This window comes from Trachypithecus francoisi, unplaced genomic scaffold (genome assembly GCF_009764315.1).
Source record: "Trachypithecus francoisi isolate TF-2019V2 unplaced genomic scaffold, Tfra_2.0 Lachesis_group2, whole genome shotgun sequence".
Classification (NCBI taxonomy): Eukaryota; Metazoa; Chordata; class Mammalia; order Primates; family Cercopithecidae; genus Trachypithecus; species Trachypithecus francoisi.
In genome coordinates this window covers 66147243-66172386 of record NW_022681465.1, presented here as the reverse complement: position 1 = coordinate 66172386, position 25144 = coordinate 66147243, and the positions used below count along the sequence as shown (strand labels likewise).

General features: G+C 45.0%; 1 protein-coding gene and 1 long non-coding RNA gene across 6 annotated transcripts in view; both read right to left on the bottom strand.

Annotated features, from left to right (window-relative positions):
- The window catches only part of PDZD2 (PDZ domain containing 2), a 493831-nt gene that overhangs the window by 123700 nt on the left and 344987 nt on the right, over positions 1 to 25144 (bottom strand). For all 5 annotated transcript variants that reach the window (XM_033179276.1, XM_033179277.1, XM_033179279.1 and 2 more), the window contains one exon: positions 4412 to 4913. In XM_033179276.1, coding sequence (XP_033035167.1) covers positions 4412 to 4913 — 502 coding nt within the window. The remainder of the gene's footprint in view (positions 1 to 4411; positions 4914 to 25144) is intronic.
- LOC117064985 lies at positions 19494 to 21486 on the bottom strand. The gene is made up of 2 exons (XR_004429777.1): positions 20993 to 21486; positions 19494 to 19715 (listed from the first exon to the last, which is right to left on the bottom strand). It is a non-coding gene; the product is annotated as an uncharacterized LOC117064985 (long non-coding RNA).

Below are 25144 nucleotides of genomic sequence, written 5' to 3'. Positions count from 1 at the left end.
GCCTAGCCGAAAGCAGCCTGACCCGAAGTTATGGGAGTAAAGAGAGAGGGAGGCTGAGCTGCAGGATTTCAAAAGGAGCTACAGTTGATGGAACTTGGTGATTGACCGAACATGGCAGAAGGGAGCAGGAAGTGCTTCAGGTGACTCCAAGATGACCAGCTGTCCCGGTCTACCTAGGACGGAGGGTTTCCCAGGATTTTCAGTGAGAAACCAGGGGAAGTTCTAGACAAACCAGGATGGTTGGTCACTCCCATTGAATCTCATCAAACTTCCAGCTTGGGCAAACTTTGGGGACGGGGAGATCTGGAGCACTGGAGTGGGTTCAGTGCTATGGAAAGGGATGCGCTAAGTTTTAGGCATGATGTGAAATATCCAACATGGAGACATCCTGCAGGCAGTGGGCACAAAATTCAGGGGGCTCAGGAGAGAGCTGAGGGCTCAGACACAGACTTGGGAGATGTCACCAGGTAGGACAATGTAAGTTTGCCCAGTGGCCATCAGGGCTCACGAGAGAGCTGAGGGCTCACACACAGACTTGGGAGATATTACCATGTAGGACAATGTGAGTTCACACAGTGACCAAGGGGGCTTCCTGGAAAAGGACCATCCTCAGGCTGCCTCTGATGCAGACATGAGGGCTCATCAGGGAGATGTTCTGAGTGTGACGCTCCTTCTGAGTTTTCTACCTGTTTCTGCAGATGCAGATCCGGGCAGCCTGCATGAGGTCTCTGCTGAACCACTTACAGAGGAGGCATAGGAAAAGGGTCTGGTACTGTACAGGGTAGATTACGATTCCTAGGGAAATACTACAAATGTACCCATAGACATTCCCGTGCCAGTCATGAATAAACTGTCCTGCTTGGCAAGTGGTAGGATTCTTTTTTTGTTATGTGACTACATTTGGTTGTATTCATTTTCAACATGTAGCATTACAAAAATACATTACGTTCTATATAAGCAGATTCGCAAAACCTCTCATCTTAGAGGAGTAAAGATCTTTGCTAAGAAGATAATGAGGAACTCTGAATTCATGTGTAAAATAGTTTGTCTACGTCCTAGGAGAGTCTGTTTCAGAGGATAAATCCAACTTTGTCTTTTTAAATAGTAATCTGCTTATATATGTATTATTGTGAGTTAATGTTTTATAGAAAATACCATTTTTAAAAAAGAAAAATTTGTTTAAAGGAGATATATCTCCTGTTGCTCTATTAAGAGGGAACCGGATGGAAAAGGCAAGACTGAGGGTTTATTTTAATGGAACATTTTCTTAGAACAAGTAACAGTCTATGAAAAAGAAGTGCCTGACAAACAAAAATGGTCTGAATGCTTCTGAGCTTTTCTGTCATTTATTAAGTTTTTGCAGCTATATTAAATCATTATAAAGGCAGAAATGGAAAAATACATGTTTAATGTCCCATTATTCAAATGGAACAAAATATTCCCCCCTAAAGGCTTAAGAGGTAAATAGGCATTTTCTGTTTTTCTGGAAATTCCATTTTAGCATGACCTTGGTCTCTGTCCTGGAGTAAAAATAAAAATCCCAAGAACCTAAACAGTCTTGTGTGAAGGTCTATTGGTTCCAATTCGGGTGCCACCAGAATGTGGGGGAAAGCTGTGAAAATCTACTTTTTGCCAACCCTACTAATCCTGGGCAAGTGCACCTAATAAAGATAATTTTATGGTTGAACAGGGTGCTAAAATATTTGAGCCTGAGAAAACGTGTGGTCCATTCTGATTTACCAAGGCAAAAGGTATGACCTGGTGCCAAAACTCAGAATATGAATTATAAACAGTTACAAACAATGCAAATTCCAGATGGCAAGTCTCCCCTTTCTATAGGCATATGACTTTTTTTTTTTTTTTTTTTTTTGAGGCGGAGTCTCGCTCTGTCGCCCAGGCTGGAGTGCAGTGGCCGGATCTCAGCTCACTGCAAGCTCCGCCTCCTGGGTTTACGCCATTCTCCTGCCTCAGCCTCCCGAGTAGCTGGGACTACAGGCGCCCGCCACGTCGCCCGGCTAGTTTTTGTATTTTTAGTAGAGACCGGGTTTCACCGTGTTCGCCAGGATGGTCTCCATCTCCTGACCTCGTGATCCGCCCGTCTCGGCCTCCCAAAGTGCTGGGATTACAGGCTTGAGCCACCGCGCCCGGCCAGGCATATGACTTTTTAAAAAAATACCCTAAAGGCAATGGATCACAGTTTGGTTATTTTCACTCTTTCATGTATACCTCATAGGATGTTTGACCTTGAGCATAAAAACTAGGCAAAGGAACTCTGATATGTGTAGTCTTCAAATAGCGAATCCAGAAGTTCAATCATAATTAAATTTATTAATAGAATTATTATGCTTAATTAAGGTGAGCAGAGGATGAGTAATCTCTTAAAAGTTTAGGTTTTGTTTGTTTTTGAGACAGTCTCACTCTGTTGTCCAGGATGAAGGGTAGTGGTGCGATTCTTGGCTCACAGCAACCTCCGCCTCCCAGGTTCAAGTGAGTCTCATGCCTCAGCCTCAGCCTCCCGAGTAGCTAGGATTACAGGCATGTGCAACCATGCCCAGGTAAGTTTTGTATTTTTAGTATTTTTGGTTTTGCCACGTTGGCCAGACTGGTATGAACTGGCATCAAGGGATCCACTTGCCTCGGTCTCTCAAAGTTCTGGGATTATAGGACTGAGCCACTGTACCTGGCCCTTTGTTCGTTTTAAAATCATTCCAAATTATTTCCACTGTGTCCTAGGTCAAATGAAGGCCTATTCTTTGGACTGTATGTGAGATTCAACCTTCTTTGGTACTTTAAACCTTCAAATGATTAAGGGAACCAATACCCACTACCTTATTTTGCTCACATTAGGCCTTCTGTGTATGCACAATCTAATCATTAGGGAAGAAATCCTATCAAGATAGAGTACGCACTGATAAGTAACACATTATAATACTTTCACAGCCCTTAATTTGGAAGAGGTATATATTATAATCTTTTTTTTTTGCCCTTAATCCTTTTTGGGGAACTCATAAAATTGGTAGCAAATCATTGATGGAGACATCAATTTTTTTCTTATTCACACATTCTATTTACAAATAATGCCTTCTCTGTGTCCAACTTTATGAAGATCACCCCACTCCTCAAATGAAGGAACATAACCTCTTGAGACAGGGGTTACTGTAATGCTTTTCAACCCACTGTACATTTGGCTACAATGGCAGAAATCACACTTACTCCCAGGGCACCACTTCTCAGCAGACAAAACTCAACTTGATACTTTTTGGTTTGTTTTTTTGAGACAGGGTCTTGCTCTGTCACCCAGGATGAAATGCAGTGGTGCAATCTTGGCTGTAACCTCTGCCTCCCAGACTCAAGCGATCCTCCCACTCAGGTCCCCAGCCAATTTTTTCTATTTTTGGTACAGACAGGGTTTCACCATGTTGCCCAGGTTGGTCTCACACTCTTGAGCTCAAGCTATCCACCATCCTTAGCTTCCCAAGGTGCTGGGACTACAGTCACCAGCCGCCACGCCTGGCCTCAACGTGATACTCCTACACCCATTTTGATCTTTATAACTTTCTCTTTCATCTCTAAAGCTTGTCTTCTGAGTGAGAGAAGAAACCACTCAGCATACACATCAGCAATTTATCGTTTCAACTGCAGCCTGCAGGAATATCTAGGAGGATTCTTGGAATGAACATGTCTACCCTAAAGAAATGTAATTCTCATAAGACAGAATGTTGCTGCTAATGAGGGAGACCATTTGAGGCTAGAAGCTTACCCCTTATCATTCAGAATACACCTAAAGGCAAAGCGGGTGTGGTAACCAACCTTGACCCTCAGAGCTGGATTTCAGAGTATCAGAGATTTTTGTCAAGCTTCCAAACTTCCCTAGAATTCAGCAATGTAGTAACATGATCCCATGAAAATATCACTAATTTTGAACTGCTAAAAATAAAAGCAGATGCTTCCCAGTGTACTGAATACCCTTCCTGTGTAATACTGAGGCTTAGATGTTTGTGATGTCAACTGCCATCAGGAATTCTTGGCCTTGCAGCAGCAATTCCACCGGTGACAGCAGTGATAAATAATGATGCAGCTAAGTACTTTATCTGGACCTCACATGACTCAAATTTTAACACAGAAGGCTTGAGTTTTCCACTTAGGATCGCTTGACTAGCTCTTTATTTATGTAGGATAAAATGACTGGAGCTTTTTTGTCATTCTCCACCGATCACTTTTGTTAATGCATTTGTTGGCTTCTCAATGCGAGGTCACCTTAGATCTATTTTTTAAACCTTAAAAGCAACTTCAAACAATATTTCTTTTAAAATTCTGGTTCTGAGCCCAGCTTGTATTTCCCACATGGGGTGGGCTGCAAAAACAAACACAATACATAAAATTCTGGTTCCGTAATCAAACCAAACCTTACCCGTGCCAGGCAGTCACTCGACTGGAAGTCCGTCTTCCCACCTTTTGAGAGGCGGCGTCTGTCATTGCTTGTGGTCAGAGGAGCATCTGTCTTTGGAATTCTATGCTCTGTCCCTCTGTCCACTTCCGACCTCTCTAGATGGGGTCCAGCCACCTCCTTGAGAGAATCTGGGCCATTTTCTAGCTGAAAGACACGGCCATTTCCAAGTTCAGGGTCAGGGCCGTTCTCCAGCTCAGTGCTGGGGTCACTGGACACCTCACGGCCAATGCTGCCCTTGGATTCTTCAGGGGCCTTGTTGGCAGGAGGCCTGGAGATGACCCCAAACTTTCTGGCTCGTTTTCCCTTTTTCGCAGTTCGGTCACCCAGCTCCAAGGTAGGTGTTTCTCCTGGTTCAGAGCTGTTGCTACTGTTGCCATTATAAGTGGAGTGGGCTTTGTGCTTAAAGCGACGCAGCATGATCAGGTAGATAAAGCCGCCATTCCAGCACTGCTCAGCCAGGTAACTGCAACAGACAGAGAGGTGCCAGTTAGAACCCCACGCACCCTTCCTGGACAGCACAGCAGACAGAGACATTCAAGGGTCCACCCAAGTGACAACAAGTCGGCCGATGGACCGAGGTATTGAGCTTCCTAAAGAGATTCACCACCCGATTCACTCTTTTCATCTGTCATAATTGATGCAAACCATTACTCCCAAACTCCCAAAACAAACACAAAACCCCATGAACTAGAAATGACTAATTTAAGTACCACAGGATCAGGAGTTGGAGAAGGATTTTTCTAGGACCAGAGCCAATGCTAACATATCACTAAAAAATAATACACTTCTTCACTCCCACCATTTCTTGCATTGGAATTATGCTAGGCTCCCATCCATATAGTTCCAATGGAATGAAACTCTGAGTCCCCAGGGTAAAACATGGATAGAGTGGATTAGGGGAAGTACAAAGTTCTGCTCTTAGGAGCAAATAATCAACAGCACAACAACAGGAGCCTATGCCTCACTGAGTAGGGGTAACAGGCAGTGACTGGTATTAAAAGCCAACTGATGGATGGGTACAGTGGCTCACACCTGTAATCCCAGCACTTTGGGAGGCCCACTGGGCAGACTGCTTGAGCCCAGGGGTTTGAGACTAGCTTGGGTGACATAGCGAAACCCCGTCTCTACTAACAATGCAAAAATTAGTCCAGTGTGGTGGTCCGTGCCTCTGTAATCCCAGCTGCTCGGGAGGCTGAGGTGGGAGGATCACTTGGGCCTGGGAGACAGAGGCTGCAGTGAACCGAGATCACGCCACTGCATTCCAGCCTGGGTGACAGAGTGAGACCCTGTCTCCAAAAACACAAAACAAATAGGCAACTGGCTAAGTAGGCGCTGGTGGCAACCGTACACTGTGTTGAATGAGGATCGGGCTCATGTCGTAGTAACAGTCCTAGTTTGGGATGATCATAGCACACATGGAGTGTCATTTCCAGTCTGGACATCACATTAGGAGGAGCACTGACAATGTGGAAAACACATAGACAAAGGGGGACCAGGACAAAAGGCTGTTGGAGACCATGTCAACCAGGAACGGCTGGAGGAATAAGGGACACTCAGCATGGAGAAGACAAGGGTCAGGGTCAGTCGCTTTTTCATATTTGAGGGCTGGCAGATATTTAGAAGCAGGAAATAATATAAAAGGAGATACGGTATGTGAAGCGTGACACATGATAACTGCTCCAGATCTTAAAGAACGACAAGAAAATACAACATCAAATGAAATGAGTAATTAGGGGTATTCAGGACCAGATCATCAAAGCTTTGGCAAAGAAAACCCTTGCGCAAAGTCAGGAAACCAGGCTGGGCTGGACCCTCCACTTGTGCTACCTAAGATAAAGCAGCACAAATCCCTGATGAACCCAGGAAAACACCTTCCCCACTGGAATCTTGCCACATTCTACACGTCACTCATTCCTAAGCAAAAGTGTCAACAACCAAATCCTTCAGAAATCAGATCTGCTTCTGGATCTTATACACCCACGCAGTAAAAGCCTGGGACTACATGCAATGCTGCCTCTGAAGAAATGATGACTGCAGGTAAATAGACATTAACATGCCTTCTGTGATCTTGTCATCAGGAAAATCAGACCTGAGAGCTGGGGCAGCCATTACATTACATGGGAAGGAGGCCAGGTCATAAAGGCCTCCTCTCATCTCATAGTGAGCTTTCACTTAGGTAGCAGGCAAGGGAGTGGGAAGGAGAGGTGACCACATGTGCTTGAAATGCACTAAATTCTGGCTCAAAGGCATATATTCCCCATACCTAATGGTCACGTTAATTGAATGACAGTGACTGTCTAACTAAAGGAGAGAATAATTCTGAATTTTTGCCATGGAATAAAGTGAACAACAACAACAAAAAAGGGACTCATGACTCAAACACGAACCAAACTCAATAAAATCCTTCTTTGATCCCAGGCTAGAAACCATACATGTATAAAACCAGACAGATAAAAGATGCCAGGTCATCCTGTGAAATACGGAGGGACAAAGAGGCATTGAGACCATCCATAAGGCCAGGTGCCGTAGATCATGCCTGTAATCCTTGCACTTCGGGAGGCTGCGGCAGGAGGATAACCTGAGGTCAGGAGTTCCAGACCAGCCTGGCCAACATGGTGAAACCGTCTCTACTAAAAATACAAAAGTTAACCAGTCGCTGTGGTGCGTGGCTGTAGTCTCAGCTGCTCAGAAGACTGAGGCACGAGAATCACTTGAACCCGAAAGGCAGAGGTTGCAGTCAGTTGAGACTGTGCCACTGCACTCCAGCCTGGGTGTCAGAGCAAGACTCCATCTCAAAAAAAACAAACAAACAAAACACCATCCACTAGTCTCGAAAATAAAAATTAAACCTGTCTCTCAGCACAATTTTTCTTTTTCCTTTTTTTTTTTTTTTTTTGAGATGGAGTCTCACTCTGTCACCAGGCTGGAGTACAGTGGCACGATGTTGGCTCACTGCAACCTCTGCCTCCCGAGTTCAAGTGATTCTCCTGCCTCAGCCTCCCAAATAGCTGGGACTACAGGCATGTGCCAACACACCCAGCTAATTTTTGTATTTTTAGTAGAGACGGGTTTCACCATGTTGGCCATGATGGTCTCGATCTCTTGACCTTGTGATCCTCCTGCCTCAGCCTCCCAAAGTGCTGGGATTACAGGTGTGAGCCACCGTGCCCAGCACAATTTTTCCATAATGTATAGATTTCATTTCTTTGCATTGTAAACATTTTTTCCATAGTGGAAAAATCCATGGAAAGGTATAAAATCCTAAAAGTAGATAGCTAGGCTGTATTTAAAATTTAAAATACACGTGCGCTACTATTTAAAACACACATGCTCAGATGTCATGAAAAACAGTGCAGGGCATAAACACAAGACCAGATTGAAAGTGGGACACCCAAATCCTCATTCTGGCTTTGACCTAACCATTAAAACAATGGCAACTGTTTTCCATCACACCTGATAACTGGGTCTTCCATTTCCATCACTGATGAACAGATCAACAAATGTTGATATATCCATATAATAGAATATTATGTCAGTAAAAAGGAATAAATTATATGCCACAACATGGGTGAAGCCTGGAAACATTATGTAAAGTGAAAGAAATCAGACCACAAAAAGCTCTGTGTTGTATGATTCCATTATATGACATGTCCAGAACAGGCAAATCCATAGAGACAGAAAGATTAGTGCTTGCCAGGAGCTGGGGGAGAGGGGAATCGGGACTCACTGCTAATAGATCCAGGGTTTTGGAGGGTGAAGGAAATGTTCTGGAATTAGTGATGATTGCACAACCCAGCACTAAAACTCACTGAAATGTACACTTTAAAATGGTGAATTTTCTGTTATGGGAATTGTGTCTCAATTTTTTTTTTTTTTTTTTTTTTTTTTTTTTGAGACGGAGTCTTGCGCTGTCACCCAGGCTGGAGTGCTGTGGCCGGATCTCAGCTCACTGCAAGCTCCGCCTCCCGGGTTCACGCCATTCTCCTGCCTCAGCCTCCCGAGTAGCTGGGACTACAGGCGCCGCCACCTCGCCCGGCTAGTTTTTTGTAGTTTTAGTAGAGACGGGTTTCACCGTGTTAGTCAGGATGGTCTCGATCTCCTGACCTCGTGATCCGCCCGTCTCGGCCTCCCAAAGTGCTAGGATTACAGGCTTGAGCCACCGCGCCCGGCCGTGTGTCTCAATTTTCAAAAAACAGTGACTACAGTATTATTGGGCAAATTTTGAGTTCATAGTGAATAGTATTATTATGGGTAAATTTTGACTTCATCGTTTGAGTAGGTGCCTTATAGACACGATTTACCCAAGAACTATCTTAACAGAAGATGAAAGTGCAACTTGGAAATATTAATCAGCTTGCCCAAATTCACATCACTGCTGAGCAGCAGATCCAAACCTGCCTGATCCCAAAGCCCACACTCTTCCAACTCCCACTGTGCAATTCTCTTTACGTCACTGTCAACCCTGCACTTTAGTTTCCTGCACTTTAGACACCTCACACTGAGAAGTGTCTGAGGGTGTTAAAATGGATCATCTTGTTTGTTTTCACATTCTAATAATTGTGAATGCTAGTTTCCCAGGAAGAATTCTGGGAATAAGAGGAGCGAGCCATCCCAACAGTATTGATCTGGTACACAGCACAAAACATAAACCTGGAAAAAATAGATTTTTTTTTTTTTTTGAGACAGAGTCCCACTCTATTGCCCAGGCTGGAGTGCAGTGGCGTGATCTCAGCTCACTGCAACCTCCAACTCCTGGGTTCAAGGGGTTCTCCGACCTCACCCTGCCACGTATCTAGGATTACAGGTGACCACCACCACGCTCGGCTAATTTATTTGTATCTTAGTAGAGATGGGGTTTCACCATGCTGGCCAGGCCGGTCTGGAACTCCTGACCTCAGGTGATCCACCCACCTCAGGCTCCCAAAGTGCTGGAATTACAGGCGTGAGCTACCGCTCTTGGCCAGAAATACTCATTTTAGCTCCAAGCTGTCCTAGGCCTCCAAAACATTTACGATCATCCTGAAAAAGATTTAGCTTGGAGACAAAGTTCATTTAAAATTGCTTTTTGGGAATCGATTTTTTATTAAATATGTTAAATCTCTAAACAACATGAGGAGTGGTATGCAGAGACCTTTTCAGTATCAAAAAAGCTGGCCTATTGATTCAGAGTATAGGAACTTAAACATCTTTCTCCCCTGTGCTCTCATGGAAGTTCCAAGAACCTTGGAAGGTGTCTGAGACAGTATTTTACTTCTTCTGCAGGGTCCATTCTTGGCAAAATGACAAAGCCAAGAGGAGTTTATCTTGAGTTCAGCACCATCTCCCTGTCCTCTCCAGCTTCCTGGCAATAAATAAGACCCTGTCACCTTAAAGGAACTGTATGACAGGTTATTTTATTCCTTCCTGGACACTGAATTTTCTAAGGTCTTCCTGCAGACAAAGGACAATGAATGAATTATGGATGCTGCAGCAAGCTGGTGAGAAAGAGACTTTAAGTAGGGGGTACTTTTCTCAGAATTTTTTTTTTTTTTTTTTTGAGATGGAGTCTCGCTCTGTCGCCCAGGCTGGAGTGCAGTGGCGCGATCTCGGCTCACTGCAAGCTCTGCCTCCTGGGTTCACGCCATCCTCCTACCTCAGCCTCCCGAGTAGCTGGGACTATAGGCGCCCAACCACCATGCCCAATTAATTTTTTGTATTTTCAGTAGAGACAGGGTTTCACCATGTTAGCCAGGATGGTCTTGATCTTCTGACCTTATGATCCACCTGCCTCGGCCTCCCAAAGTGCTAGGATTACAGGCGTGAGCCATTGCGCCCGGCCCAGAATTCTTTAAACCACCTTCAACATAAGGCCTCCACATTCTCTGTCCATGTGTATTTAAATGATTTACCTAACTTTTCCAGCCCCTTCTGACTAATTAATACACTCAAGTCCCTTTTTCTGTTCAGTAGGATTCTTACCCAACATTAGAATCATTACACTAAACTCTGAAGTCAGTATTTGAGAAAGAAATGGAATATAATCACGTCCTCTAGAAAAATAGAAGGCTTCCCTCTCCATAAACAGGTATGATTAGTCTTTCAGACACTTCTCCTTCACATATTTTTTTAATTTGCAATTTTCCTTTGGTGTACAAAATTATTAATTAAGATTTATTTGACTTTGACCTTTGCAGGATGACTTTAAGACAAATGGAAAGACCAGGGTATCCAGAAATGACGTTCTGAGTTCTAGCCTAGAACCTTCCCTTTGAAATCTATTGTAGTTCTAAGAGACACAGTATTGCTCCGTTGCCCAGGATGGAGTGCAATGGTGTGATCTCAGCTCACTGCAGCCTCCGCCTCCCAGTTTCAAGTGATTCTCCTGCCTCAGCCTCCCAAGTAGCTTACAGATGCACACCACCATGCCTAATTTTTTGTATTTTTAGTAGAGATGGAGTTTTGCCATGTTGGCCAGGCTGGTCTCGAACTCCTGGCCTCAAGTGATCTGCCCACCTCAGTCTCCCAAAGTCCTGGGATTACAGGAGTGAGCCACTGCGTCTGGCCAGTTGTAGCTCTACCTCACCAGACCTCTTCTGGACACACCACTTCCTCCTCCTTTTCCTACAAAAGGTGCCTTATCTGAAAGAAAGTTTTGAGCGACTCCTCTGTTCCTTGACGCTCTATCATAATTCTGGAGTCTGGGCTTTCCAAGGGAGGGAGTCCTGGGAAGAGGTTGGCAGGTGAGGGTGGGGGCTTAGAAAAGACAGAGGAATAAAGCTGCCTGGAGTTTAAAGACCAATAAAGACAAGAAAATAGATGAGAGAGGGGCAAATACAGGGAGACGTCAGAAGGCTGAAGACATACATAATTTATCTGTGCCTGGACTCTATTAAAAGAGGGCTTGAGGCAGTTGTATAGTTTTGATATTTGACTGGTTTGCCAAAACCTTTGGAAAAAAACAATTTCCAGGTACCTCTGAAAATCATCTTGGGTGTTCAGCCATCGATTATTGATGCCTGGCACACCGTGTGAACCCATGGCAGGTGCTGCCAAGCTGAACCGTGGGTGCCTATATGTGCAATTCAAAGTAACTTGGGGCCAGATGCCGTGGCTCATACCTTCATACCTGTAATCTCAGAGCTTTTGGAGGCCATGGTAGAAGGGTCGCTTGAGCCCAGGGGTTCAAAACCAGCCTGGGCAACATGGCAGGAAGCAGTCTCTACTTTAAAAATATATATATATTGGCCAAGCGCATTGGCTCATGCCTGTAATTCCAGCACTTTGGGAGGCCAAGGCAGGTGGATCATGAGGTCAGGAGTTCGAGACCAGCCTGACCAACACGCTGAAACCCCGTCTCTACTAAAAATACAAAAATTAGCCTGGCGTAGTGGTGTGTGCCTGTAATCCCAGCTACTCAGGAGGCTGAGGCAGGATAATTGCTTGAACCCGGGAGTCAGAGGTTACAGTGAGCCGAGATGGCACCAGGGCACTCCGGCCTGGGCAACCGAGTGAGACTCTGTCAAAAAAAAAAAAAAGGAAGGAAGGGAAGGAAGGAAACTTGTATCACCACCACTGGGCACTGGCTTGTACTACAATGCCATAAACACAAGAGAATTCTGAAGACTTTTCACTGAAGCAGGCACTCTTATTTCACTGGAGTATGTCAGGTCCCTACACAGACAACAGGAGAATAAACATCCACAAGGGGATGTTTACAGATGAGTTATTACTACAGGATCTGAGTTTATAGGATGGTACTAGCCGCTAATAGTCACCTTGCTGGACACACAGGACAGACAGAGAGCCATTAATTGTTCGTGCCCAGGATTTTCCCTCCGTTAAGAAGTAATGGGAGGCTACAAAGCTGTTTGCGGTCTTTTGAAAACCTGCTAAGCCTAATTAGAGAACTGTCTGATGCTGTAAATCTACAGGTTCCCAGAGAACAACTGATTGAGAGGAAGTGTTAAATCTATATAGATTAATTTCCCAGGGAAGTCTTGGCTGAGAAATGGGGGCAAGTTTGGACAGTCCCATAAGAGGGATGGGACCCAGGTTGCCAAGGGCACTCTCTCGGGTGTTGCCTCCCCACTACATTCCACAAGCCTCCCTTGACAGAATCAAATTGTCCTTAGGGGACTCAAGCTGGAATTTTTTTGGCTGAATATGGTCTAGTAAGAGTGACTGACATCCTAGCCTGAGCAGCACAGTGAGACTCCATCTCTACAAAAAATGAACAGGTGTAGTGGTGCACACCTGTAGTCCCAGCTACTTGAGAGCCTGAGGCAGGAAGATCACTTGAGCCTAGGAGATCAAGGCTGCAGTTAGCCATGATTGTGCCACCGCACTCCGCCCTAGGTGACAGAGTAAGACCTTGTCTCAAAAAAAAAATGAGTGACTGATACCTTCGGTGTGCTCATAATACCTTCCCTGAAGATAATCGACTTCTTTGCTAGTACAGAAAGGGAGAGAGAGAGAGAGCCTTGTTCAGATGGAGGCAGACAGACAGGGCTTAGATACACGAGGCTTTGAAAATAGGTCAGAGTCTAGGCCTAGGAGTAGATGTGACTAGAACAGTGCATTCCAACTGCTCACTGAAGGAACAGACTGAGGAAACCACTTTCTACTACTTCTCACCTCCTCTACTCAGCATAAATGGCTGGGGCGGAGCACCACTTCCCTCCTCTCCCTTATCTGGAATCTAGAGCAGGGAATATGATATGGTTTGGCTGGGTGCCCACCCAAATCTCATCTTGAATTGTAGCTCCCATAATTGCACATGTCATGGGAGGGACCTGGTGGGAGATAATTGGATCACAGCAGTAGGTGTTTCCCGTGCTGTTCTCATGATAGTGAACAAGTCTCAAGAGATCCGATGGTTTTATAAAGGGGAATTCCCCTGCACATGCTCTCTTGCCTGCTGCCATGTAAGATGTGACTTTGCTCCTCATTCACCTTCTACCATGATTGTGAGGCCTCCCCAGCCACACGGAACTGTGAGTCCATTAAATCTCTTTCCTCTATAAATCACCCAGTCTTGGGTGTGTCTTTATTAGCAGCGTGAAAAACTAATACAGAATACAAATAAACAAAAATGTCTTCTTCATTACAAAATGTGTACATTTAATTATTTTTATCACAAAATTTAGATTGGAAGACACATGCTGAGTGAAGAAATAATTCGGGTAAATATTTGAGATTTTTTTTTTTTTTCTGACCAATGATACATTATCAGTCATTCACACCCCATTCAGATTATCAACTACCAAAACTTGTTACCATTACATAGTTTATTTTTTGTTTCTGAGACAGGGTCTCACTGTGTCTCTGGAATGCAGTAGCACCATCATGGCTCACTGCAGCCTCGACCTCCCAGGCTCAAGCAGTCCTCCTGCCTTGGTCTCCCAAAGTGCTGGCATTACGGGTGTGAGCCACCACACCCAGGCACCGCATAGTTTAGCAGTGGAATTTAAGTCACACTCATCTATCCACCAGGACAGAGATCCATATTGCCCTGAAGGAACTGGGGCTTGGGGAGCCAGTGCAAATATGCTGATACTCTGGATACTGCTATTTCAGTCAGTAATGAATGCTTTTCATCTTTGAGCCAGGAGTCTGTCTTCTGCCAACATCCATAAAACCCTGGTGCATTAGCTTGGTGGCTTACTAGTAAAATCATAGTTCTTGACGTATAATGGGAAAATACACAAAATAAGTCAGTTTATAATTGGTCTTTTCCCCAACATTAAGCCTGTAAAAGGAGCTCAATGACATTTTATTCTTGATACCAATGATTAATATAAACCAATATGCATCTTAAAAATCAAACCAATACTGAAAATAAATTTTTTTTTTTCTTTTTTGTGAGACAAAATCTCACTCTGTAACCCAGCCTGAAATGCAGTGCTGCAAGCATAACTGACTGCAGCCAGCCGGGTGCAGTGGCTCACGCCTGTAATCCCAGCACTTTTGGAGGCCGAGGTGGGCACATCACCTGAGGTCAGGAGTTAGAGACCAGCCTGGCCAACATAGTGAAACCTCATCTCTACTAAAAATACAAAAATTAGCTGGGCGTGGTGGTAGGTACCTGTAATCCCAGCTACTCAGGAGGCTGAAGCAGGAGAATTGCTTGAACCCAGGAGTGGAGGTTGCAGTGAGCCAAGATGGCACCACTACATTCTAGCCTGGGTGACCGAGTGAGATTCCGTCTCAAAACAAAATGACACAAAACAAACCTAACTGCAGCCTTGAACTCTTGGGTTCAAGTGATCCTCTTGCCTCAGCCTCCCAAGTGGCGCAGGCCACCACTCCCAGCTATTTTAATTTTTATGTAATAGAAATGGGGTCTTGCTATGTTGCCCAGGCTGGTCTCAAACTCCTAGCCTCAAGTGATTCTCCTGTCTCAGCCTCCCGAAGTTCTGGGATTACAGGCATGAGCCACTGAGTCCAGCTGAAAATAAATTTCTCTTTAAGACAGAACAGAGGTAGGATTATATTAAGAGGAGTAAGAAAGAGATATTTTACTCTATGGTTGCATAACACTAATTAAATTCAGGATACCAGCTTCTAAGGCAGCAGTTACATTTGTGTCAATCAGCATTACGTGTCCATCCTCCACCTTTCCCTGGTTAAATTCCACCTCTTGCACTCATTGGACCATTAGCTGCAATATCCCTCTGTGCTGAAGCAGAGCTAGTTCTTTTTCTGTTTACTGCTATGAGCTCCTAGATTTAAGGAGTACAAAGAGGGAGAACAACAGAAAACACCAGATAAAAAGCAGCTAAATGATATGATCAATGAAAAAAAATATTTTGACCTCTATGCAACAAAGTATCACCGACTTTCATATTGATCTTGAAAGTTCACATCTCAAACGATCACAAATGAGTTAAATTCACAACTCTTATAACGAAGTAACTCCACCATAGGATGTACTGCACATTTCAACTCTAATAAAGCATCACAGGAAGGGAATAACAGAGTGGCCTTCCTATCACGTCAGCTTACACGAAGATTTGGTTTCCTCAAAGGTTTTCATGTACCTCCTTTCTGCATGAATCAATAAAAGCTTTTTATAGCACCCATACACCTGTTGGAAATAGGAACTCAGAAGCTAAATGAAGCAGAAAATGCTTGATCAACGATCTGAACTGATTTTATAAAATGTACTGCAGAGATACTGGCCCTAAAGAGAGAATCTCTAGGCTTGTATTTGCCAGTGATTGCATTTCTTTATTAAATTATTGTGAGTGGATCAAGGTTTCTTATAATTCTCTAAGATTTACCTGCAGTCTATACACCATCAAATTAGAACTCTAGCCACACAGCTCTACCACACAACTTATCTTGATGAGGTTGGCCACATTTTCCCGGAGGGGTGGTACGACAGGGAGTGCTGGGAAAGTCAGTCTTTGCTGTACGTGATCGAGTCAGTCTCACCTCATCAGGGAACTGAGGAGCATCAGAACACGTACGTAGGAACTCATTTTTTCCTCTTGACATAATGCTATCTTTTCTGGTCAGAAAATTACTAGTTGTTCATTACAAATTCACTCACTCATTATTCATTCAAATAGATATTGAATACCTGCTACAAGCTAGGCACTGTTCTAGGCATTCGAGGACACAGAAGTGAACCAAGATTCCTGTCTTTGTGGAGCTTACAATCTAGTGGGGGCAAACAGACAAACAATACACCTATGAAAGTAAGCATCCAACTATAAGGTGTGTTAGAAAGTGAGATGGGCTATAAGAAATAGAAAACACAGAAAAGGCCGGGTGCTGTGGCTCACATCTGTAATCCCAGCACTTTGGGAGACTGAGGCGGGTGGATCATTTGAGCTCAGGAGTTCAAGATCAGCTTGGGCAACATGGTGAGACCCCCATCTCCATAAAATTAGGCAGGCGCAGTGGTGTGCACCTCTGCTCCTAGCTACTTGGGAGGCTGAGGCTGAAGAATCGCTTGATCCTGGGAGGCAGAGGCTGCAGTGAAGCAAGATCGCGCCATTGCACTCCAGCCTGGGCAATGGGAGTGAAACCCTAAACAAAACACTCAACAGGCTACAAAGGTTCCAGCATGCGAAGGGTTGGAAGTCAGGTTGAAATTTTAAATTCTGCAGTTAGAGTAGCCCCACTGGGAAGAATACATTGAAAAAAGACTTGAAGAAGTCAAAGAGTTGGCTGTGCAGCTACCTGGGAGAAGAGTGTTCCAGACAGAGGGAACGGCTGGCGCAGAAGTGGTCAACTGGAATCATACCTGCTGTGTTGGTGAAACACCAAGGAGGCCTTTGTAGCTGCGAAGTAGTGAGTGAGGAGTAATAGGAGGTAAGTTAGGAGAAGTAACAGAGACCCATTTATGCAAGGACTTGTAGTAGGCTGTTGTTAAAGACTTTTGTGCAAACTGGGGAGCTACTGAGTTTTGAGCAGAGGAATAATGTGAAATGCATTACATTTTAACACGACCTCTTTATTTCTGTGTTGAGAACAGACTATGATTGGGCAAGATTAGAAGCAGAGAGACCAGAGAGAATAACATCTACAGGAATTCCAGCGAGAGAAAAGGTGGCTCACTGTAGAATAGCGGTGAAAGTGGTATGAAATGGCCAGAATCATCATCAATGATGAAAGTGGTGACAACAGCTTTTGCTATTTGATTGGATACGGGATGTGGAGTCAAGACGGTACTATGGTTTTAGTGTATGTGTCCCTCCAAAATCCCAGTGTTGGAACTTAAATCCCAATGTGATAGCATTAAGAGGTGAGGTATTTAGGATGTAATTATACCATGGGGTCAGATGCCTTGTGAATGGGATTAGCTACCTAATAAAAGGACTGGAGGAACTAGCAAGGCCTCTTCTGTTCTTCCATTCTTCCTACTATAAGAGGACACAGCGTTTATCCCCTCTGGAGGATGCAGCAACAAGGTGCCATCTTGGAAGCAGAGACCACACCCTTACTAGACACCAAGCTTGCTAGTGCCTTGATCTTGGGCTTCCCAGACTCCAGAACTGTGAGAAACAAGTTTCTGTTTTTATGAATCACCCAATCTGTGGTATTTTTATTATAGCAGCATGAATGGACTGAGACAGGTGGTATCTAGGTGTCGGAGCACCTGAAAGGATGGAGTGAGCAGTCATCACCTGAAGCTGTAGAGCAGCTTTCTGGGGAAGGGTCTATCTGACCTATTCTGAATGCATAAATCTGTTCAGAAGTTCTGGACACCTTGAGTTTGAGATGCTCATGTGGTAGTTGTGAGGCAGCTGGATATCTGAATCCGGATTTGGGGGCAGCAGACTGGTCTGGAGATAAAAGTGTGGGAAGTGTCAGCATGTTGATGGTGAAGTCTCCTGAAGATAAATACCTTTAGGGGGATTTCCTAGGTCAAAGGTCTTACTGGGTCATAAGCACCTTCAAATTCTTTCATATGTACTGTCTTTCATATGTACTTTAGCAAGAGGGTGACAATTCAGAATCCCATCAGTGGTGTCTTAGAGAACCCATGTGTTCCTGAATATTGTCACTCTTTTTTTTAAATTAATTTTGAGGTGGAGTCTCACTCTGTCACCCAGGCTGGAGGGCCGTGGCGCGATGTTGGCTCACTGCATCCTCCACTTCCCAGGTTCAAGCGATTCTCCTGCCTCAGCCTCCCGAGGCTGGGATTACAGGTGCCCGCCATCATGCCCGGTTAATTTTTATGTTTTTAGTAGACAAGATTTCTTCATGTTGGTCAGGCTGGTCTCAAATTCCTGACCTCAAGTGACCCGCTCACCTCAGCCTCCCAAAGTGCTGGGATTACCAGCGTGAGCCACTGTGCTCTTATGACTCTTTATTATCTTGTCACTCTTGATGATCCTTGCCAGTCTAATCATCAAAAGTTACCTCACTTTACTTCAAATCCACAAGTCAGTGATGACTACTGAGGTCAAAATTCTTAGTAGTCATTTGTCTTGAGAATTGCCTATTTTTGCCCTTTGTAAAACTTTTTAGTCTGTGTACCTTCGTGCACCAGCATAGTGCACCACATAGTGGCATAGTGGCACCACAACAAATGCTGGTCCATGAAAAGATCCATTTAAAAAGAAAAAAAAAAAAGGCTATTTAAAAGATGACTTTACTCAAGCATATCTAATATCTAACATATATACTTCATCTGTTTCGAATGTATAATTCAATGATTTTTAGGAAATTTACCCAGTTGTGTGACCATGACCATAAATCAGTTTAGGACATTTTCATTACTCTAATAAAGATCCCTCATGCTCACTTCACAGTTAATGCCCATTCCAGTCCCAGCCACCACTTTCTATCTCTAGAGGTCTACCTTTTCTTGAGCCATTTAACCCCTACAAAAATCTCCATTTGTGAGAGTATGTCCTTTTTTGTTGTTGTTGTTGAGAGGGGGCCTTGCTCTGTCATCCAGCCTGGAGTGCAGTGGTGTAATCTCAGCTCACTGCAAGCTCCGCCTCCCAGGCGCAAGCCATTCTCCCACCTCAGCCTCCTAACTGGGACTACACTACAGGTGTGCACCACTATGCCGGGCTAATTTTTTGTATTTTTGGTAGAGACAGGGTTTCACCATGTTTCCCAGGCTGGTCTCGAATTCCTGAGCTCAAGCGATCTGCCCACCTCGGCCTCCCAAAGCACTGAGATTACAGGCATGAGCCATCGTGCCTGGGTGAACATGTCCTTTTGGTGGTATCTTTCTCACTTTCCTAACATGCCCCATTACCCTGAAGAGACAGACCTCATAGTCCTGCTAGCATCTCACACATCCTTTCCCCTCACATCAGTCCAGTGAGTATCTAATATTCCATCTAGTTTAGGCCATAAATCCCCTGGTGGCCCCTTCCACCTCCGAAGCTTGCTCATGTGACCCCACTTCAGTGGAGAAAGCATCCTCTCCACATTATTCCCACCGTGCCAACGTCACAAACCAACTCTACTTTGTCATCTTGCAACCAAGTCTTTCCTCGTTAACAGAAGTTCTAAACACTGCTAAAGTAATAGCATATAATATGTTTCGTTTTTATCTATCCGGGCTGCTATAACAAATTACCATAGACTGGGTGGCTGATAAACAAAGGAAATTTATTTCTCACAGTTCCGGAGGCTGAAAGTCCAAGATCAAGGTGCAGCAGACTTGATGTCTGGCGAGGGCCACTTCCCAGTTCACTGATGGTGCCTTCATGTTTTGTCTTCATGTGGTGCATGAAGTAAAGGTGCTCTCTGGAGTCTCGTTTTTTTGTTTTGTTTTGTTTTTGTTTTTGAGACGGAGTTTCCCTCTTGTTGCCTGGGTTAGAGTGCAACGGCACAATCTCAGCTCGCCCCAACCTCCGCCTCCTGGGTTCAAGCAATTTTCCTGCCTCAGCCTCCCTAGTAGCTGGGATTACAGGCATGTGCCACCATGTCTGGCTAATTTTGTATTTTTAGTAGAGACGGGGCTTCTCCATGTTGGTCAGGCTGCTCTCGAACTCCCAACCTCAGGTGATCTGCCCACCTTGGCCTCCCAAAGTGCTGGGATTATAGGCGTGAGCCACTGCACCTGGCTTGTTTTTTATTTTTGAGGCAGAGTCTCACCCTGTCGCTTAGGCTGGAGCGCAGTGGTGCGATCTCAGCTCACTGCAACCTCTGCCTCCCAGGTTCAAACCATTCTTCCACCTCAACCACCAGAGTAGATGGGATTACAGACATGCGCCACCACGCCTGGCTAATTTTCGTATTTTTAGTAGAGATGGTGTTTCACCATGTTGGCCAGGCTGGTCACAAACTGGAGTCTCTTTTGTAAGTGTACTAATCCCATTCACGAAGGCACCACCCTCATGATCTAATCACCTCCCCGAGGCCTCACCTCCAAATACTTTCACATGGGGGATTAGATTTCAACATGTGGATTCTGGGTAGAGAGAACATTCAGCAGTTGTATATGCTAATATATTCATGTTACCATGCAATCATATCAACTGCATTTTATTTACTTTCTCTATGTATTCGTGTCCAAATCTCTTCTCTACTTTCTTTGCCTGGCTCATGTGCTAATAAACTTCCAAACCTCCCCTGTACCCTGCTCCCTGGACCAGCCAAAAACATGTCTTTCATATCACAGTGGGCTTTGCTATGACTTGTCCTTCAGAGCTGAAGATTGGCCAGGGCTGAACAACAGAAAATCCAGGGCATCCTCCTCACTAAGTCTTCAGCCCTGCCAGGTGCATTGCCCGTAGCAATTTCTGCGCTTTCCTACACATAGCAGTGCCCTTAGCCTTGCCTTGGAAGAGGCTACTATCAACGCCCAGGGATAACTGAAGGCAGACCGTGTCTCAGAGATTATGTCTGATGTATCTTCTAACCTCAAGGCCACCACACCCTGAAAAGTGTGTCAAAGATGATCTAAGGGCTGAGTTGCACACTGCCCCTGCCACATCTCCCGTGTTCCTCCACTGTGAGAGCTGCTGGCACATTTGCTGTTTCTGCCTTTCTCCAAACCAGCCAAATCCAACAGGTCACCACCAGCCAGTAAGTAATCCTCAAACCCGCATAGTACAGCATCCAAAAGGCGGCCACTCTCCTTACCTTCCTCAGAGGTGACTCTAAAAGAAGGGAGATTCCCGTGGGTCCATGTATCTCGGAAGGCATTTGATCCTCCTCACACACAAATTCAAACATTGATGGCATGTCTGTACCCTCCAGTTCCCTCCGCTTTCAAGTGGATCCAGCTCCATCTTGAAACAATTTCCCCAGCTCGCCTCAATTCTTCCCAGCGTCCGCTCCATTGCCTGGGCCAGAGACTGCCTCCACCTTGTGCCAAGCCTGGTTTCATTTATGTCAAAACAGCTTCCATCAAAATAGTGGGCTTCTTTTCTGAATTTATTTCACAGTTTTGAAACCAGCAAAGATATTCAAGAAATTACAAAAATGACTATCCCCATCAACATGTTCTGGCTAAGGTCACACACTGTTCTCCTGAATCTCTTCTCTGCAGTGTATGGAGCATTTTTGAAGATCTGATTTTCTCTTTCTTTTCAGAGGCTCTGTGGCAGGCAGGCAGGCTGACTGGGCTGGCAAGTCCCCTAATCTATGATGGCTCATGCAGACTGGCTTGCTAAGTTCTGTGACCTTCCACCCCAAGCAAAGGACACACTCCTTAGAAGCCAAGCTTGTTGGATATTTTCCCTGTTGTTCATCTGTCTTCACGATCCTTTCAAATTTTTCCTCTTGGTTTATAGGACTTTGATTACAAGAAAACTAAACCAACAGAACGCTGGCCTAGAAAAACGGATAAGCCATGTCTTTACAGATGTTGACAGAGCAACTTTTAAGTCTTGGATTCTCATCAGTGCACTCTTCATGGGTCTGTTGACAGCTGGAACTGTGATGGGTTCAATCTCTCTGCAACCCCTGGTTCTCAGTTATATTCAGAAAGGAAAATGCAGAGGCATTTGAATTTATCTACTGGGATTTAATTTAAAAATAATAGTAAGTGAAGCATTAAGGAAACCCTAAATTGTTGGATGCACAAACACAAATGATGAAAATGCAAAGCTTGCTTTTAATGATATGTTTATTTTAGAACTTCCAAAAACGAATGTGGGTTTTATAAAAGACATGGGGGGAAGGTCCAATATTAACTATAGTAACTATACTCTGTGTACTGTGTTAACTGCACACACACATCAGCTCATTTCAATCTAAAACAACCCTACCAAGGTAGAATTTATAATCTGTCTTTTAAAGGTAAGAAAACTGAGGTTTAAAGAGATTAACTTGCCCAAGGTCAGAAAGCTGAAAACGGTAGAGCTGGGATTCAATTCTGCCTCTGTCTGATTCCCCAAAAAACCCTTACCATGACCTTAGGATTCCTTGTGGCAAAGTCCCATCCTAATGCTGCTCATCATGACCAGGTTTGGATAAGGAAAAGGGCTGCAGCTTCAAACAACCCAAGGAGGACTTGTCCCACTTTAACTTTTAACTTGCTAAAGGATTGCATTTTAAGTGTTTTGGTTTTTTTTTTTTGGAGATGGAGTTTCACTGTTGCCCAGGCTGGAGTGCAATGGCGGGATCCAGGCTCACTGCAACCTCTGCCTGCTTCCTGGGTTCAAGTGATTCTCCTGCCTCAGTCTCCCATGTAGCTGGGATTATAGGTGTGTGTGCCACCATGCCTGGCTCATTTTTTGTATTTTTAAATAGAGATGGGGTTTCGACATGTTGGTCAGACTGGTCTTGAACTCCTGACCTCAGGGGATCCACCTGCCCTGGCCTCCCAAAGTGCTAGGATTATAGGGGTGAGTCACTGTGCCTGGCCGAAGTTTCCATTTTTAAAGCAGCTCCAGAAAAGCCCCAGCTCTTACAGCTGGCAACCTTTGGTATGCAAATACAGGCCATTAGAAACTGGGTCCACCCAAACATGGCCATTCTCACTGTTGTCTTCTTGCCCTTGCTCCACATGTGCCTGGCAACATGGCCACCCCCACATATCCCCACGTGTGTAGAATATCACGGTGCCCTATATTTGCATATTAAAAGGATAGGGATAGGGTGGGAGGGCCAGTGTTTTTGCAGGTTAGGTAAATGACACGTCTGGTCAAACCAATCCCCTGTGTCCTATGCAAACCAGACACTGCCTCCTCCAGCCTCTACATATACCTGGCTGGTTTCCACCCCACTTGGGGGTCTCCTCTTTTGGCTTTGGAGCCCCACTCCCTCTCTGTATGTGGGGGAGCCTCTTCCTTCTGCCTTTTATTAAACTCTCCACCACGCCTTAAAACCACTCCACGTGTGTCCGTGTCTTTTTATCTAATTTGACTGGAGAGAAAGAACCTGGTGTTCCTCCACTCATCGGAGCCCTATCAGTATTGGGTTGGTGCCATTAAAATGGCAAAAACCGGCCGGGTGCGGTGGCTCACGCCTGTAATCCCAGCACTTTGGGAGGCTGAGGTGGGCGGATCACCAGGTCAGGAGATCCAGACCATCCTGGCTAACATGGTGAAACCCCGTCTCTACTACAAATACAAAAAGCTAGCAGGGCATGGTGGTGGGCGCCTGTAGTCCCAGCTACTCTGGAGGCTGAGGCAGGAGAATGGCGTGAACCTGGGAGGCGGAGCTTGCAGTGAGCGGAGATCTTGCCACTGCACTCCAGCCTGGGCGACAGAGCCAGACTCCGTCTCAAAAAAAAAGAGCAAAAACGGCAATTAGTGTTGTACCAACCAAATATTTCCCAAAACGGAGATGGTGGGAAATAACAGTCGTCAAAACAGGCTGATCAGGAATGGACAGGACTCAGCTAATCTGGATGTAAAAGAAGATGCTGGAGGCATATTTGGGAAGCCAGGTTGGATGAAAGGCATCCACGAAGATTTCTGTTCAATCTGTGGGCTGGTAGTGGGAAAAACAATAACAACAAAAAGGGCCCCTTCCAGTTAGGATTCTCTGTCCCGAATACCTAAAGAGCTTTGTCCAAATTCATCTGAATATTAACTATCTGGTGCAATATTATCCTTTGTTCAGGTCTCAGCGCTGCCATTTGGGCCCTTGGGCAAGCCACGCAATTTCAGAGATGAGTCCCTCAGGCTCATCACCTACAGGAGGCTTCAATGGGATAATGGACTCAGATGGCGGGTTTCCCACCTGCCACACATAAATACCAATTACCGTAAGTTCCTTTCTCCATCTGAAACGTTTTGAGTAATCATAGGTCAACTAGTGAAGCTTGTCTGCTGTGACCGTCCAGGCTGGAAGCCCTGAAAGGTGAACTCACACAGGGGGGTGGGTCCAAACAGATTCTGCGTTAGGAATGGGACAAAAGGAACCATAGGCATGTCTGGAAAAAAAAGGATCTCTGGAAAAATCAAGTTCACATGAACAGGCAGAGAGTCAGAAATGGACTCTAAAACTCAAGGGCTGGAAAGCTGGGGCAAATGTACCTTAGAGGCAGAGCCCCTGGTGGCCCCTTGAGGCAAAGAGTTATTGTGAGGGTTGGGTGGGCCTAAGTCATGGCACTGAGAAGGATGGGGGTGTGTGCGGGCATGCCTGGGTGCTGGACATTGGAGGATTGAGCTAGTGTAGACCCTAAGCATAGAGTGGGGCTAATTGCAAGCCACGCTCTTCTGCCAGAGAGAGATGAGACAGATGTTTTTCAAAATACAGACCAATGTTGGACTCTTGTTTTGCTTCCCGGTCCATCAGCCAGAGTCTGACTCTCAACTCCCAGGGCAAGTGAACGCCTTCTGGCCTGACCTGAACTCTGAGGATGATCCCAGAGGTCCTGGAACTGCCCCAAGACTCAAGGTGGAGTCTGGGAGGCTGCCCATCCCAGCGAGGCTGCGGGATCAGCTGGTCCCGAATATTCTGTAAAACATGCAGGCTAGGCTGCTCCCACAGACACAAGCAACTGCCACGAATAAATCAGATACATGTGTATGCGTGCACAGCCCCTGCCTCTCCCAGCACCTACCCTGTTCTGGCCTACAGGTCAGAACAGCTGCTTTCTTATCTTCCCTCCATTTGTCACAAATATTTGGGCAAAAGCCCTTCCTTTTGGCTCATCTGCCTCCTTTAAAAGGAAAAAATCAAGGTTTTCCCTTTCCTGAGGCAGGAGTTTCAAAAGCTCGGTTGTGGTAATATTAAATGTTTAAACGTACTATAATGCCATTAGTCAATATTGTGATGGTTTTTAAATGTTGAGAAGGTCTCTGTAGACATAAAACTCTGGCTCTGGGAGAAAATGCA